At 37.6% G+C, this 15,868-nt stretch overlaps 1 protein-coding gene across 2 annotated transcripts in view; it reads left to right on the top strand.

The window, feature by feature from the left end:
• The window catches only part of RELN (reelin), a 533,709-nt gene that overhangs the window by 388,560 nt on the left and 129,281 nt on the right, over positions 1 to 15,868 (top strand). For both annotated transcript variants that reach the window (XM_055283529.2, XM_055283528.2), the window contains exons 22-25: positions 181 to 293; positions 6,512 to 6,649; positions 7,506 to 7,692; positions 14,339 to 14,544. In XM_055283529.2, coding sequence (XP_055139504.1) covers positions 181 to 293; positions 6,512 to 6,649; positions 7,506 to 7,692; positions 14,339 to 14,544 — 644 coding nt within the window. The remainder of the gene's footprint in view (positions 1 to 180; positions 294 to 6,511; positions 6,650 to 7,505; positions 7,693 to 14,338; positions 14,545 to 15,868) is intronic.

The following is a 15,868-nucleotide window of genomic DNA, read 5'->3' as shown; positions in this document are numbered from 1 at the left end:
ACTTTCTATGAAGTTTTAGCTTCATGGAAAGAAAAATCATGGATTGTTTCCATATCACAAATAGTTAAGATTATGACATTAGATTTCTCTGAGGTCTTTTTCACTTACAGTGGGTGAGTAGACATATTTCACCTGAGGAAAACAGAAGCTGGGTTTGATTTGTGCCTAACTTTCTTTCAGGAATGCCTTCCAAGTATGCCAAGTTGTCAGGAATTTACATCAGCAAGTATTTACCATGCCAGTGAGTTTACACAGTGGAGAAGAGTCATAGTGCTTCTTCCCCAGAAAACTTGGTGAGATGACATCTTTAGATATGGCTGTCACTTTAACTTTGACTATCCCTTTTGTTTCAGTTCTATCTCTATTCAAGTATGACTTGAATATGAAGGCAAGTTAAGCACAATAGCATGATGTTTATTCTTTTTATTTCATTATCAAAAGACCAAAACCTTTCATTTATGTGAATGATATTTGAAAAAGAGAGCTAATGACAAATATGAAAATGTGGTTTCCAAACTGTCCTAGCCTTCTCTGACCTTCCTACTTGCCCCAGCTTTTTCTTTTTATGGGAGAACTCAGTGAGTCGGTTACTTTCGGTTTGACATACAAAAAGGAATATAGGAATCTAGAAATTCAAGTAATTTGGGTTGCAAAGCTGTTTTCTCATTGCAAACCCTTACTTTTGTATATCAAAAGCTTAATATACACCCTTTCTCTATTCATATTTTTTCAGTAACACTAAAAATTATCCCCCAGGAACAGAGGCCTCAATAAACTAGGAAGAAAGTTAAACATTTGATAGTGTGAAAGAAAAAAGCACAATAGTTTTTTTCCCAAATATTACATTGTTTTGTGTTAGATTGATCACTCAAAAAATGTAATATTTGGGGAAAAAAATTAAACAATTCCTGGTTCAGGATGAACTCACCCAAAGAAAAATCCTTCGACTAGAAATTAGAAGGCCTGAATTCTCAGTATAGCTCTACCAATGATTAATTAATCACATGATCTTAACCATTCACAACCTCTTCAAGGCCAGGTCCTTGTAAATATAATGAAAAGGTTTAATTACATGATCTTACAGGTCCCTCCAGTCCTGTAGTTCTAAGATTCTGTAATTTGTGCAGAAGAAAAAGCATAAAAGAGATAAGTATTATATTATTCTGTAGTATCTGCCTAACAATCACTCTTTTGTAAAAAGAAAATTACTAAATAAACCCTCTCAGATTATTTTATATAAAAGTTAGACTCTACACAAAAACAATTGGTTAGATATCAACCTAGAGTTATTTTTACGCCTTTAGTTGAAGATTGAATTCCTGCATTATGTAAAAATGCCTTTTTGATTATTTTGAAGGATGCATTATTATGTCAGTTGGAATACAATGCTTGAAATTTGATTTCCACAGATTTTTCTGTTTCCAACTGTGAGCCATTTCCTAAATACTCTACTAATGCTTTGTATAACAAGTTACTACTTTCTCTAGCATTCTACTTTTTTATATCTACTGCTGGGAATATAATCAAGACTTTTATTTAATGTCAATGGTATTCCAAGCATATATGTCAAATTCATGCAAAACAACACTTCAGACAATTGAAATACTGGTCATATTCAAAGCAGAGCTACTGAGGTTTATTTTTTCATTATTTTACAATTAAGTATATTTCTCTCATATAAAAATTGTTGTTTTTTACTCATTGACATGTAAAGCACACTTTCAAAATTATGATGGTAAAATACTATTGATAGTGTATTTTTTTTTTTTTGAGACAAAGTCTTGCTCTGTCACCCAGGCTGGAGTGCAGTGGCACGACCTTGGCTCATTGCAGCCTTCATTTCCCGGGTTCAAGTGATTCTCCTGCCTCAGCCTCCCAAGTAGCTGGGACTACAGGCATGCCCCGTTACACCCAGCTAATTTTTGTATTTTTAGTAGAAATGGGGTTTTGTCGTGTTAGCCAGGCTGGTCATGAACTCCTGACCTCAGGTGATCCACCCACCTTGGCCTCCCAAAGTGCTGAAATTACAGGCATGACCCACCGCGCCTGGCCTAATAGTATATTTTAGAGATGTCTTTTTGTCCCTAGAAATATTATGAACTATTGTTCTTATTTAATGTAGCTTAGGCAAATTCAAAAAGTGTTGTCCTTATCAGAAAAGCCTTTGCAGGTTCTTTGACACTCAAATTGTGTGCTGCATAATTATTTTCTAGCTCAAAAGATAGCAACACCAAGTTGTAAGTTTTAGTATAGTCAGAAAAGGTTAATTATCATCAGTGTTAAAAACACACTGAAAGGAAATATATTAACCCATAAGCATTTAAGTTCCCTGGAGTACCTAGCAGGTAGTAGTTGTGCTTATTGGACATTGAGAAATTAAATAAAATTTTAACTTGATGAGCCTCAATGTGCTAAAGAGATGTTTTATTATAAAGAATCTCTTTTAATAAATAGTTAAGATTATGATGTTAGATAAATTTTCTACTAAATTATTCCTCAGACCATTTACCTTTAAGTATATGTAACAAGTAATTTAATTCTGCCTTTCCAAATTTCCTTCAAAGCCCTGGAAAAAAAAAAGTGAAAATATTTTTTTAAAAACAACCCAGCAGGATATTTATTTTAACATTCCTACTGACTAATATTTAAACTAAACATTATTGCTACATTTCAAAAAATCGTATTCTACTAGTTATTGTCATTGTTTTTAGATCTATAATGCTTAAAAGCTCTGCCATAAAAATAAAGTATATTTACTTTCCTTGGAAGTCTTGATAACTTTATTTATTTTGATAATTTTAAGCCTTTGCAAATGGCAGGTTTTTCTCAAGCATTGGGGAAAGGGAATGCAGTTTGTAGCAGTAATCTTTTTTTGGCCAAATTTTTGTTCTGCCGTTTTGATTTAAACATATGCAATTATAAATTGAATACATAAAAGCAAATGTGGTCCCTGCATTATCACATATTTGTTAACTTTTGGAAATGTGCTAGATAGGGCAACTTAGAATGGAAATACTGAATGTATATATCTGCGTAGAGAAATTATATTGTGTATGAACATTTGTTACCCAATGAAAATTAATTTTGTTTTTATGAGAGACATTTACATAAGAACATGGCCTGATGAGACCCAAACAGCTGTCAGTCACTGACTTCATAAACAAATCAACACCTAATGAGTGAATGAGTTTCAGAATAATTGGGTAAATGTAATTACAGGAACTCTGAAGGTGGAAGATACAATTTAGTCAGCCTTCATTTACCTTGATTCCTCAGGTAACCTAACTATGAAGAGACGATTCAATACTGTTTCATTTCAGTCTTCAAGTTATATAGGAAGGAAAAATCAAATAAAGGAGTCAAGTTTTGTTGCTTTGGGGAATCTGGAGAGTTTAGATTTTAAATGCAAGTCAACTTCATTTCATGACCCACACAGCAGTAGTTCTGCCTTCAGACTCAATCCAAAGTGGACAAGATTTTCTTCCTAAGATTACTTAGTTTTGAGAGGTAGAGAAAGAAAAAATTGGCAATTTAAATATTTGTATTGAGGGAGAGACACAGCAATGATACTGCTGCAGTTCAAAGACTTTGCACCTTGTCTTCTCATGTGTGACAGCTGGAGATTGCTCACACAACTAATTTTTTTTTCTCAATAAAACTAAAGCCAGTATTCAATCTCTTTTTCCTGCCTTTTCTCTTAATTAACATTAGCATATTAAAATGTGGATTGTGGTTTTTTTTATTATTATACTTTAAGTTTTAGGGTACATGTGCACAACGTGCAGGTTTGTTACATATGTATACATGTGCCATGTTGGTGTGCTGCACCCATGAACTCATCATTTAACATTAGGTATATCTCCTAATGCTCTCCCTCCCCCCTCCCCCCACCCCAGAAATGTCCAACAATGATAGACTGGATTAAGAAAATGTGGCACATATATACCATGGAATACTATGCAGCCATAAAAAAATGGCCCTTTGTAGGGACATGGATGAAGCTGGAAACCATCATTCTCAGCAAACTATCGCAAGGACAAAAAACCAAACACCGCGTGTTCTCACTCATAGGTGGGAATTGAACAATGAGAACACATGGACACAGGAAGGGGAACATCACATACTGGATTGTGGTTTTAAATGGAATTGTCCCCTTGAAGTTTTGTGTCCTAAGGAAATAATATCTTTTTTAAAAGTTCATAAGATGCATATAAGGATTAATTTACTTAGGGAAACAATTTAGAATGTGTCTGCATGTGACTGTCTAGAAGCGTAAACTATGTAACCTAAGACAAGTTTCTGAAACCCTTCCCCATGCCCATTTTCACGTTTTGAAGTAAAAAAATCTCAAATTAATGGGTGCCATGGGTTTTTTATAGGCATGTAACTGTAAAGAAAATAAATTGTCACTTGGTCAATATACCAGCAGAGGAATCATTATATTTGAGAGCTGGAAGGGATCTTAGAAATTAGTTTGCCCAAACCTTTTATTTGAGAGGTGAGGAACTACAAGCCCCTGAAGGCTTATATTTCTCACTAAAGGTCACACAGCTGCTAAGTTGCAGAACCAGGGTCCTAGGGGCCTTATCCCCCAACTACTAGTACATTCTTCATTCCGTTACCTACAGAAGCCATAAGCAGGCTGCCCTTTACTGACCTGTTCATCCACTCACTGACTTACTGTTTTAGCAAACTTTTTTGGACACCTACTTTATTCTGTTCCTGTGCCAACTATGGAGACTAAAGATATCCCTATCCCCAAAGAGCTCACAATCTAGTCACCCGTGGCCGTGGACTTGACTCAGATTAAACTCTATCTTAAAAGAGTAAACTCAGCTTTCCTCTTCAGGATGACAAGGTGCATAAGTCTTACTTACTTCTGTAGCGCTCTCTGCTCTAAGATAATGCATCTACTTTTATAGTAGGCTTTTCTAAAAACCATTTCTTAGTGGGACTATGAAAATTGTGATGGCTGTTTGATTACAAATATAAACTGATTACCATAGAGGAGGTGGTGCATCTGTGCCATCATATATTCCATGACAAGCACTGATATGCAGCAACCCTGTGTCTACTGGATGCACCTCTGTGAATCCTGGTATTATCCTACTAGGAATGAAAATACAACCTATTAGTCACAGATCATTGATAAAATAAGCAATAAAGGCTTAGTCGGAATTTTAACAGTCTGTTATGTACTTAGGGAGTACTTAATATGTGGGTAATTGACACAATAGACTTTAATGGATCATTTAGGTCATTAAGATCAAGGGTATCTGTATATAGTGTGCTTGGGAAAGGTTCCTTCGGTGGAACTGAGTATACACAGTAGTTTTGCAAATCATGTTTTGTTTCTTTGTTTCATTTAGCCCTTTGACCAAAAGAACCACAGGTCCCTGAAAATTCCTACAGGTGAAAAATATGCTATAATTTTAAAAGAATGTTTTATAGAATGTCAATGAATAGACAGACACCTTCTTGACATTACCCTCAAAATATCTACATCTCTGGACTTTATATTTCGTTTCAATGAATTAAGGTCCCAAGTGTTTCTGTCTGTGTAATGAACTGTTTAATTTTCATCCCCACTTAAGATCAGTTTATCCATGAAACTCAGGCAAATTAGTGTTTCAGAAATAAGCAGAATTTAGCATCCAGATATTCTTCTTTGTAATATAGTACATTGTGGTATGTCCCCTCAACCCCAAGACAATACCCCCAAACAAAACTTTTGTTTTATATTACGAACTAGCTGAAAGTGTTCTAATAACTACTGTATTTATTGTAAGAAATTCTATTACTCTGAGGTTAAACATCTTACATTTTTGTCTGTAAAAGTCTCAGTTGGCAGAGTGCGGTGGCTCACGCCTGTAATCCCAACACTTTGGGAGGCCAAGGTGGGTGGATTATCTGAGGTCAGCAGTTCAAGACCAGCCTGACCAACATGGTGAAACCCCGTCTCTACTAAAAATACAAAAATTAGCCAGGCATAGTGGTGTGTGCCTGCAATCCCAGCTATTTGGGAGCTGAGGCAAGAGAATGGCTTGAACCCAAGAGGTGGAGGTTGCAGTGAGCCGAGATCTCACCATTGCAATCCAGCCTGGGCAACAGAGTGAGACTCCGTCTCAAAAAAAAAAAAAAAGAAAAGAAAAGAAAAGAAAAAGAAAGATAGGTTCAGTTTAGTAGATGTCTTTATTTTTTAATATTCTTTCTTAGTACTTTTTCTAGCAACAAATCTGTGCAACCAACAAAATCTGATACTGTGTTTTTCTTTAAAACATCTCAAATTAAGATTGAATTGCATCCAATAGACAGATTTCTCTTTAACTTTCTTTCATGATAGAATTGTTGCACTGGACAATAATTGAGTGGAAATTAAAGAAAACTGATGCCAGCTAAGCTCAAGTTCCAGAAAGTTAGTTAGCTGAAAGATTCTGGACTCTGACATTCTTTGCTAATGTCACTGCTGAAAGGTTGAAACAGTTTTTGTTATACTATACCTTGTTTCTAGGTCCAGTGCTACCCGTTTCCGTTGGAGCCAGAGCTATTACACAGCTCAAGACGAGTGGGCTTTGGACAGCATTTACATTGGGCAGCAGTGCCCCAACATGTGCAGTGGTCATGGCTCATGCGATCATGGCATATGCAGGTACGTTCACCAGAAAGCGCGACAAGGTCCATCCTTCTCAAGATTTGTGGCTGGAGGATACTACAGCAGTTGTCATCAGAGTGATATGGATAGACCGATAAATAATGAAATAGCCAAAAGAAACAAGTCCTCCTTTCTGTTCTTATTTTAGATGTAAAAGATATTGTTACATTAAAATAAGTATGAAACCATATATTCTAAATCTCAAACTCTAACCTCAAGACAAGGCCTTCTGGGCTTCAACGTCAGAGTTTATTAAAAGAGCCTTGCCATTGTTTCCCTTTTCATCCACTGAGAGTCTCAGAGCACTAGTCAAACCCTGCTGCATGCCCTCTTACACCACTTCACCAGAAGTTAATGGTTGTATACATGAGGAGATGGTGATTATTGCTAATGAGGACAGAGGAACACATTTGAATACCTAAAGACTCTAAAAAAGGCATAGTGTAATCAGAAAAAGAAACTATAAAATGTAGCCTGAGTTACATGTTGGTTGAGCAGACAGACATTTATATGTGACTTTTTAAGGCTATAGGGAAATCCCACTATCCCTCACCCCCACCAACACTCACTCACATAAGCACACATACCAATGTCCTTCTTCATAAGTACTTGATGCCCAAATTCTACCCTTATAGCATTATTTCTTTTAAGAAAAGATTCTATCAGTTTCAAGGGAAGTATAAAAAACTGAGGGTTGTTACTACCACATACCCAGATTACCACTGCAGGGAAAAATCTAGTGTGGATGATAAGACCTGAGCAAAAGTAAGACATGGGAAATGGTTGAGGTCAGGGGGCCGTTGCATTGGCAGGTGGGCCTGTAACTTGCCTACTCAGCCCTGCTCTCTCATAGGTGTGACCAGGGGTACCAAGGCACTGAATGCCACCCGGAAGCTGCCCTTCCATCCACAATTATGTCAGATTTTGAGAACCAGAATGGCTGGGAGTCTGACTGGCAAGAAGTTATTGGGGGAGAAATTGTAAAACCAGAACAAGGGTGTGGTGTCATCTCTTCTGGATCATCTCTGTACTTCAGCAAGGTATGACCAACAGCTGGGAATAAGTCATCCGGGCAATGGCTCGTTTAATATGAGACTCTGAATTCCAAATGTACAAATGTGAAATGGTTTTATTGTTCCCCACATTCCCTGCTTCTGACTGGGCTCCATCAAATTCCTATTCTTTAGCTACATCTTGGGAAATTCTTGTTGTTGTTGTTTTTATTATCGTTTTTGGTTACCAAAAAATCAGGTTAAGCCAGTTTAAAACTTCTACCCTCCTGTACCTGGTTTAAATGCCGTTGCTTTCTTTTCCTCCATTTCCAGCCAGGCTTGTGTGTTGAGGAAGTTTGCGTAGGGAAGGCTCTTGGTCTCTTCTCACCCAGGCCTTTGGAGGGTGTGTCAGTGCGAGGCCTGGGGGCAACGAGGGGATGAGCTTAGAGGTTAAGGGCAGCAACTCTGGAGCCAGATTGCCTGTTTCCAACCAATTTGACCACTTATGATTCTTTGATTTTTTTTAAGTTATTTAAGTTCTGGGGTACATGTACAGAACGTGCAGGTTTGTTACATAGATATACACGTGCCATGGTGGTTTGCTGTACCCATCAACTCATCATCTACATTAGGTGTTTCTCCTAATGTTATCCCTACCCTAGCCCCCCACCCCACAACAGGCCCCGGTGTGTGATGTTCCCCTCCCTGTGGCCATGTGTTCTCATTGTTCAACTCCCACTTATGAGTGAGAACATGTGGTGTTTGGTTTTCTGTTCTTGCGTTAGTTTGCTAAGAATAATGGCTTCCAGCTTCATCCATGTCCCTGCAAAGGACATGAACTCATCCTTTTTTTATGGCTGCATAGTATTCCATGGCGTATCTGTGCCACCTTTTCTTTATCCAGTCTATCATTGATGGGCATTTGGATTGGTTCCAAGTCTTTGCTATTGTGAACAGTGCCACAATAAACATATGTATGCATGTGTCTTTATAGTAGAATGATGTATAATCCTTTGGGTATATACCCATAATGGGATTGCTGGGTCAAATGGTATTTCTAGTGATTTTTGAAGCACATTATTCAACCTCCTGGTGATTTAGCTTCCCCATCTGTAAAGCAGGGATATGGAATATCTACTTCATGAGGGTTAGTATGTAGATTAAGTGAGTTAGTATTGGTAAATCATGTAGAACAGTTCATAACATATAGGAAGCACTTCTGTATGTGTTTATTAAGTCTGTCAATCCATTAATTTTAGGAATATGATTGGAAGAAGGAGGAATAGTGGTGAGAGTGGGGTTGTGTGGAGCTGTTCTTAGAGAACTGACCAGCTGTCTGGGGTGGGCAGACACCTCAGGTCCTATTCTTTGGTGGTTTGGTGGCTGCTGGTGGCATCTGCTGATGTGGGACTCTGTATGAAAGTTTTTTTTGCAGTAGTCAGCTTCCCCAGTGGTAGCATCAGATTAGGCATGCAGATTGCTAGAAACCAACTAAGGACTGAGGTGCCAACTAGAATCACTAAAATTAATGCTCTTGGAATACCCCAACCTGTGTCGCTCGGTTAGGGATGGGAGAGGGGTAACCACCTCTCTTTTCTCCCTCACTGCAGACTAGGCAGGACATTCTTTCTCTTTTCCAATCCATCTTCTTATATAGTCTTGAAAGGGACTGAAAAGAGAGCAGGTCCAGTATCCAACCTGAGCAACATGTCTGACCCTAATCTTTAGAATGTGGAGTGTGTAATATCACTTCTTTCAAGCAGGTAATATAGCCACCAATTCTGAGGCAATTGGAGGCGTCCCACTTTACAGCGTGTAACAAGTAGACAGGTGTGAGTGATATGCTACAGGGCTGATATGTTGCAGAATCTGTTTGGGCAGAAATCCAAGATGTGTTAATTTATGCAAATACAAAAATAGCTGCAGGTTTTGTTTTAATGCAGGTGAAGAACAAAGAAACAGCAAGTAAACAAGATAGAGGATTATAGAAAATCAGGGAAGGAGTCCATTTAACAGTATTTCCTATCCATTGACATGGAAGGTCCTCCCCTGATGATTATTGTTAAAGATAATAGTCACTCAGTTATCAAAATGCATTGCACATATCTGAATCCCCTGTATAATTGTTCAGAAATGGAAAGGTTGTGCTTCCTATAAGCATAAATAAGATTGTGAATCTTTTACCAATATGTACTCAGACACCCCAGTGAGCACACATATACACACACACACATTTTAACATGTAAAGGGTTACATATCAATATTTCTTCCACTTAATTCAAGATGATCTCTGAAGGCAGACTATCCGGGCTCCAAAATTTATTGATCAGTTCACCTTGCAAAGTTATAACAACTCTCTGTATCTCAGGTTTCTTGACTGAAAAGTGGATATTGAGAGTAATAAGTGAGTGAATGCAAGTAAAGAGTAAAGAATAGTGTTGGGAACACAGAAAGAGATCATATGTGTTAGGTGTCATAGTTGACTTTTATGAGAATAAATTCCAAATTTGTCTTATTGAATATTTTCACATTTATGTCCTGCAACTAACTAAAAATCATCATTTCAAAGGTAAAATTCTCTGCCCCTTCCAATTCAGCTTTCCCCCTAAATTTTTGTCAAAATATCCCTGGGTTATATCTTACTTTTTTCTGTTGATTCATTCAGAATTGTTTTGAATTCTAAGTAAGAAGAACTATCTTAAGTAAAAAAAAAAAAAAAAAAAAAAGGGAGAAATTTGGTTTATGGGAAGGAAAACACAAGGAGGGCTTAAATGGGACTGATGCAAGAGAGACCTGGAACCAGTAACTCTGAAGTTCACAGAACTTTCCCCTTAAGAGTAGACCCGATTTGAAAGAGTAGACCCAATTTGCAGGCCAGCTGTCACTATGAGAATGGAATCATAGCCACAGGGCTTTCCAACCAGCTCCATAGAAAAAAACAGGGAAGGCTCCTGGTGGCCAGTCGCAGTGTCCTGGGAGGAATGGTGTGCTATGATTGTATAGCCAGATTCATGCACTCGCTTGTTTGGCAGCGAGGTGGATACACTGTCTGGCAGCCCCCACCAGCAAGCACGTTGAAGTGAAGGGGCAGTAACCCAAAGGAAGGGTTCCTTAGACCAATTGCCCACCAGCCTAGATCATATTATCTAAAACTTATCTCCACTCAGATGTGGTGGTTCACCCCTGTAATTCTAGCACTTTGTGAGGCTGAGGTGGAGTATCACTCGAGGCTAGGAGTTTAAGAGCATCCCAAGCAACATGGCAAGAGCCTGTCTCTAAAATAATAAAATAAAATTAGCTGGGCATAATGGAGCATTCCTGTACTCCAAACTACTCAGGAGAATGAGGCAGAAGGATCACTTGAGCCTATGCGTTTGAGGTTGCGGTGAGCTATGATCAAACCATTACACACCAGCCAGGGTGACAGAGCACGACCCTTTGTCAAATAAATAAATAATACATGCATACATACATACTTCAATTCTTTCCGTATCCGATCACAAATATTCAAGATGGTCTCTAATACTCCTGCCCTAACTACATAGCTTATATTCGTTTTCTAGGCATGAGCCCTTTGCTCCAGCTATGAAGCTATTCTCACCATCCAAGGTTTTGCCACTGCGTACCATTATGCCTTTCATCTTCTCTGCATTCACGTAAAATTTCAGTGTTCTGTTCAAATCCCACTGCCTCCCTGAAGCTTTCTGGAGCTCTGGCAAACTGTACTTCTCTCTTTTCTTAGAATTCCTCTCTGATTTTTGCATATAAAGATCATATTTAAATTTTCATCCTCACAATACCAAGCAGAATGTGGAGTCCCACAGACTGAGCCAAACTCTGGCTAAGGTGTTCAGCTCAGAAATGCGTGTCATGCCCTAGACATTTACAAATCAATATGTACTCTTGAGACTAAATAGATTGGAAAATTAATAAATGATCATATGACTAAATGGGGCTTGGTAAGAAATCAGGACTGGGTCTGCAGCCCTCGGTTGCCATTCCTGTCTCTGCCAGAAGTCCGTGAATCCCTTCATTTTTGTTTTTATAACACATGGTGTTCTGCCTGGTATAATTGTTGAAGAAAGACTGAATAAATGAATGAAAAAATTAAGAAAGAAAATTGGGAAACAATAAAAGATTCTAAAGAAATGGTTATTTTCAAGTAAATAGAATTGCTTTCTAGTGATATTTTGATTAATTTGAAAAGACTCTAATGGAAAGCAAAAGGTGATTAGTCATGAAATGTTTTGGAGGTTTTGTTATAAACGTTCTAGATTCTGAAAGCTTACCTGTTAAAACTTGTTTTATTTTAGCTAAACTCTTAAAGCAGTAAATCATTTTAACCTAGAATTTGTGGGGAAATTGGAGGCAATTTTCCATATACCAGGAATGGCACAATATTACTACTCCAACACATATGCACACACACACATTGCATGTGTTTACACATATACACATAAATACATTGATCACAGCATAACAGAAAAACTGTAAAGCATATGTTACATCGAATTCTGAATTCTGGCAAAAACTTTGCTATGAGCCATTTCCCTTTTCTTTTTTCTTCCTTTAAAACAATGTTCAGCATTTCAGGTCACCAAACAAAAGAAAATGATTTGTGCTATTCTCTAGGAAAAAACACTTTCAGTGCCAAACTAAGCATTTGTGCAATATTTTCCATCATTTACAAAAATCTCACAAAACATTCTTTCAAAACCTCTGTAGACTAACACCATAGTCTCCTGGAAAAACAACACTACTCTGAATTTCACAGTAGAGCAATCATTTCAACCAACTAATTGCGATAATTGGATTTTTATAATTCCCCTCACGTTAGATCTTTATCCTTCTGGCTCATTTCCACATGCCAGGTTTTTCATAGGAGTTTGCTGGATTGGAATTAACCTGCTAGGTTCTATAGTTTTTCTTCCAAAAATCATTCTTCCTGTAATGATCCTGAGGCTTGAAAATGCTAGCATCTCTGAGTTGTTCTCACAATATTTCAAATCAACAACAGAAAAAATTAAAATGCATATATGCCAACTTAAAAATGCATGTAACTTACAAGATTTCCTCAAATACATACCTAAAATTGAGATTTCCAGAGAATGAGTTTCTGTCTCTGAATTAACTTCAGTTCTCATTTCACTAGCACCCTTGTTTATTTTGAAAACTCTTAATTGGCTTTAGACCTATCAGTAGCAGTATAGTCTTTTAATTAACCCCAGTTATTTCCCCTGTGACTTCTAATACCCGAAACCCTTCCTTAATTAACTTAGTGGATTAGAGTTTAAATCCTAAGTGTGAGAGCCATTTTTCTCTAATACTATGTATATTATCTCAGGTTTTCTTCTCGACTTTTAATTGAACTTCCTGGGAACTCTCAGAGACCAGCTCAAGAGAAATCCATGGATGAGCTTTGGAAGAATCTGTTTAGGTGGAAGACTCTCATAAGCAAACCTTTCTTCAGCCCCATTAGCTGAAATCATTTTGAACAACAGGAACAATGACAAACCTTGTTAATTTCTATCTGACACCTCACCACAGGACTGTGACCTGCAGGGGACTCACTAAGCAAAGGAAGCAAGTTACTGGATTTCAGGAAATTTGTAACACTTGTAAGACACAGAGACCATTTAGTGGTTGCAACGATTTATTTAAATGATCTCTCCTAACCGCTCTTTGTGAGAGAGAAGGGAAGGGGACTAGGATCCTGAGAGATTCGATTCAAGTACTCTTTATTTTCTTTTTTGAGATAGAGTCTCACTCTGTCACCCAAGCTGGAGTGCAATGGCCTGATCTCAGCTCACTGCAACCTCCATCTCCCAGGTTTAAGTGATTCTCCTGCCTCAGCCTCCTGAATGGCTGGGATTATAGGCGTGTGCCACCATACCTGGCTGATTTTTATATTTTTGGTAGAGACAGGGTTTCACCATGTTGGCCAGGCTGGTCTCAAACTCCTGACCTCAGGTGATCCACCCACCTCAGCCTCCCAAAGTGCTGGGATTACAGGCATAAGCCACCGCGCCTGGCCTCAAGTACTCTTTCTTTTTGTCAAGAAGCTTCTACCTTGCCTGGTCTACTTTAATTCCCACAGGACAGCAGGGTCAGGGGCATATCCCTGGAGAGGATGTTCCCTCTGGAAGGCATGCTGTGTACTAGCAAGTTCCATGCAACATGTTATTTCATCTAATTTTCTCGACACCCTATGAGGAAGGTATTATTATCCATATTGTACCTTTGAGGAAAATAAAAGCTCAGAAAGGTCACACAGCTAATGATCAGTATGAATAATGGGCTGAGATTCAAACCCAGCTCCAACAGATTTCAAATAGATGGTCTTTCATCTCCATTGTTCTGCCTAGAGGAAATATGCAAAGTAAGGATTCAGAGTGTTTTCGTTAAAATTTTAAAAAGCTTTTTAGTACTCTTTGGTGTAATTAGCAATTCCCAAGGGTCTCTCTTAACCCAGCCTGGGAATTAGTAATGTAGACATTAAGCAAAGGTATCCAGCAACAGTTACCGTAGTCAGATCAGAAACAACTAAATGGCGTGACTCCCCTCTCTCCACAATAAATGGGGACGAGACCATTTCCACATAGTGCTAAGATGTCCATGTGAATTTGAAAGTGAAACAACAAAATGCCAAAGAACTCCCAGATTACTGAATTTGATTTTTCTTCTTTTCTGAAAGGCTGGGAAAAGACAACTGGTGAGTTGGGACCTGGATACTTCTTGGGTGGATTTTGTCCAGTTCTACATCCAGATAGGCGGAGAGAGTGCTTCATGCAACAAGCCTGACAGCAGAGAGGAGGGCGTCCTCCTTCAGTACAGCAACAATGGGGGCATCCAGTGGCACCTGCTAGCAGAGATGTACTTTTCAGACTTCAGCAAACCCAGGTAACTACCCACCTGATGGGCCTTGCAGTAGTTTCCAGGAATGGTAAAGGTTAAATCATTGTTGGAGTGTTTCCAAAATGTTAACTGTTGCAAAAATAGACAAACCTATAAATATTTAACATGAATGATAGCCCAGTATATAAAGATTTTATTTCACTTAAGTGACTGGACAGAAAGTATTTGCATTCATGTTTGAATTTTTAAAGATTTTTAAAAACTTGTGACTAGAGGAAAAGCAAGATAAGTAACCACTGTTTACTCAGAGAAACCATGGAATATGGGGATGTTCCATGCTCGTTTTCCCATTTGCAGGCTTGTTTGATTATTTTTAATGCACACACAAAGTATGCTTAGCTCTTAGATTTAACAGTAAGATGGATTTTTTTGTTAAAATGTTTCATGTGGCTGCACCCAGGGCTATCCCTAAACAGTGTACGAGTAAGTGTATACAGCTCAGATTTTCTAAAAATTTTGCCCTGGCCTATCCCTGTCTTAATTTTGATGTATTGGGAATATATGTAATAAAATGTCTTAGGCAATGACTGTTGAAGAGTTTGGGGAGATGGCTCGTGTTTAATACTAATACCGGTACCAGGCAATGTATTTATGTGTATTTAAATTTAGTTCTTCTGCAATTATGTAGTATTTTGAAATTTTGTATTTATATTTTATATAAGTATTATTAAAGTCTATTCAATGACATTATTTTAGAATACTCCTTTTTATAATCTCTGTATTTTCATTTTAACAAAAAAAATATTTTTTGTATGTTGACTACTATTAAGTTTTAATATATGGATCTTGTCCCTGTTTTCATTTTACGAATGAGACTTGTTTATTGAAAAAAATTACTTAAGAATATATAAACCCAGTTCTTACAGATTGAGTATGTTTTAAACATTTTACTTAAAACATACCTATTTTGTAGATTGAAGGTTCATAAGTTTGACTTTTTAAAGTATTAGGTCATTTAATGGTGACAAAACTTTCCATTGTAAAACATAAGTAGACATGCAAACAGACCAACAGAAAGCATTTCTTCTAAGGGATTTAGGGGAGAAGGAGAAAACAGAAAAAAGGCAACTGGATGAAATGAGAGATATAATAGGAATAGGGTGGGAGATGAAGCCTTGCGAGATTCTCCTAGATGCAATATAGTAGAGAGGGAATTGATAATGGTGCCAAACTGGCTTAAACAATAATTTTAAATAACTCAAATTGTTTTTTCCAAGTAATATGTCAATCTGAAATGATTGAGAGTTCAGTAAGGTGACTAGGTAACTTTATAGGTAAATAAAAATGTAATGGCTTCCTCAAATTGCAG

The sequence above is a fragment of the Symphalangus syndactylus genome, chromosome 6 (assembly GCF_028878055.3).
Source record: "Symphalangus syndactylus isolate Jambi chromosome 6, NHGRI_mSymSyn1-v2.1_pri, whole genome shotgun sequence".
NCBI lineage: Eukaryota > Metazoa > Chordata > Mammalia > Primates > Hylobatidae > Symphalangus > Symphalangus syndactylus.
This window is presented reverse-complemented; position numbering and strand designations above follow the sequence as displayed.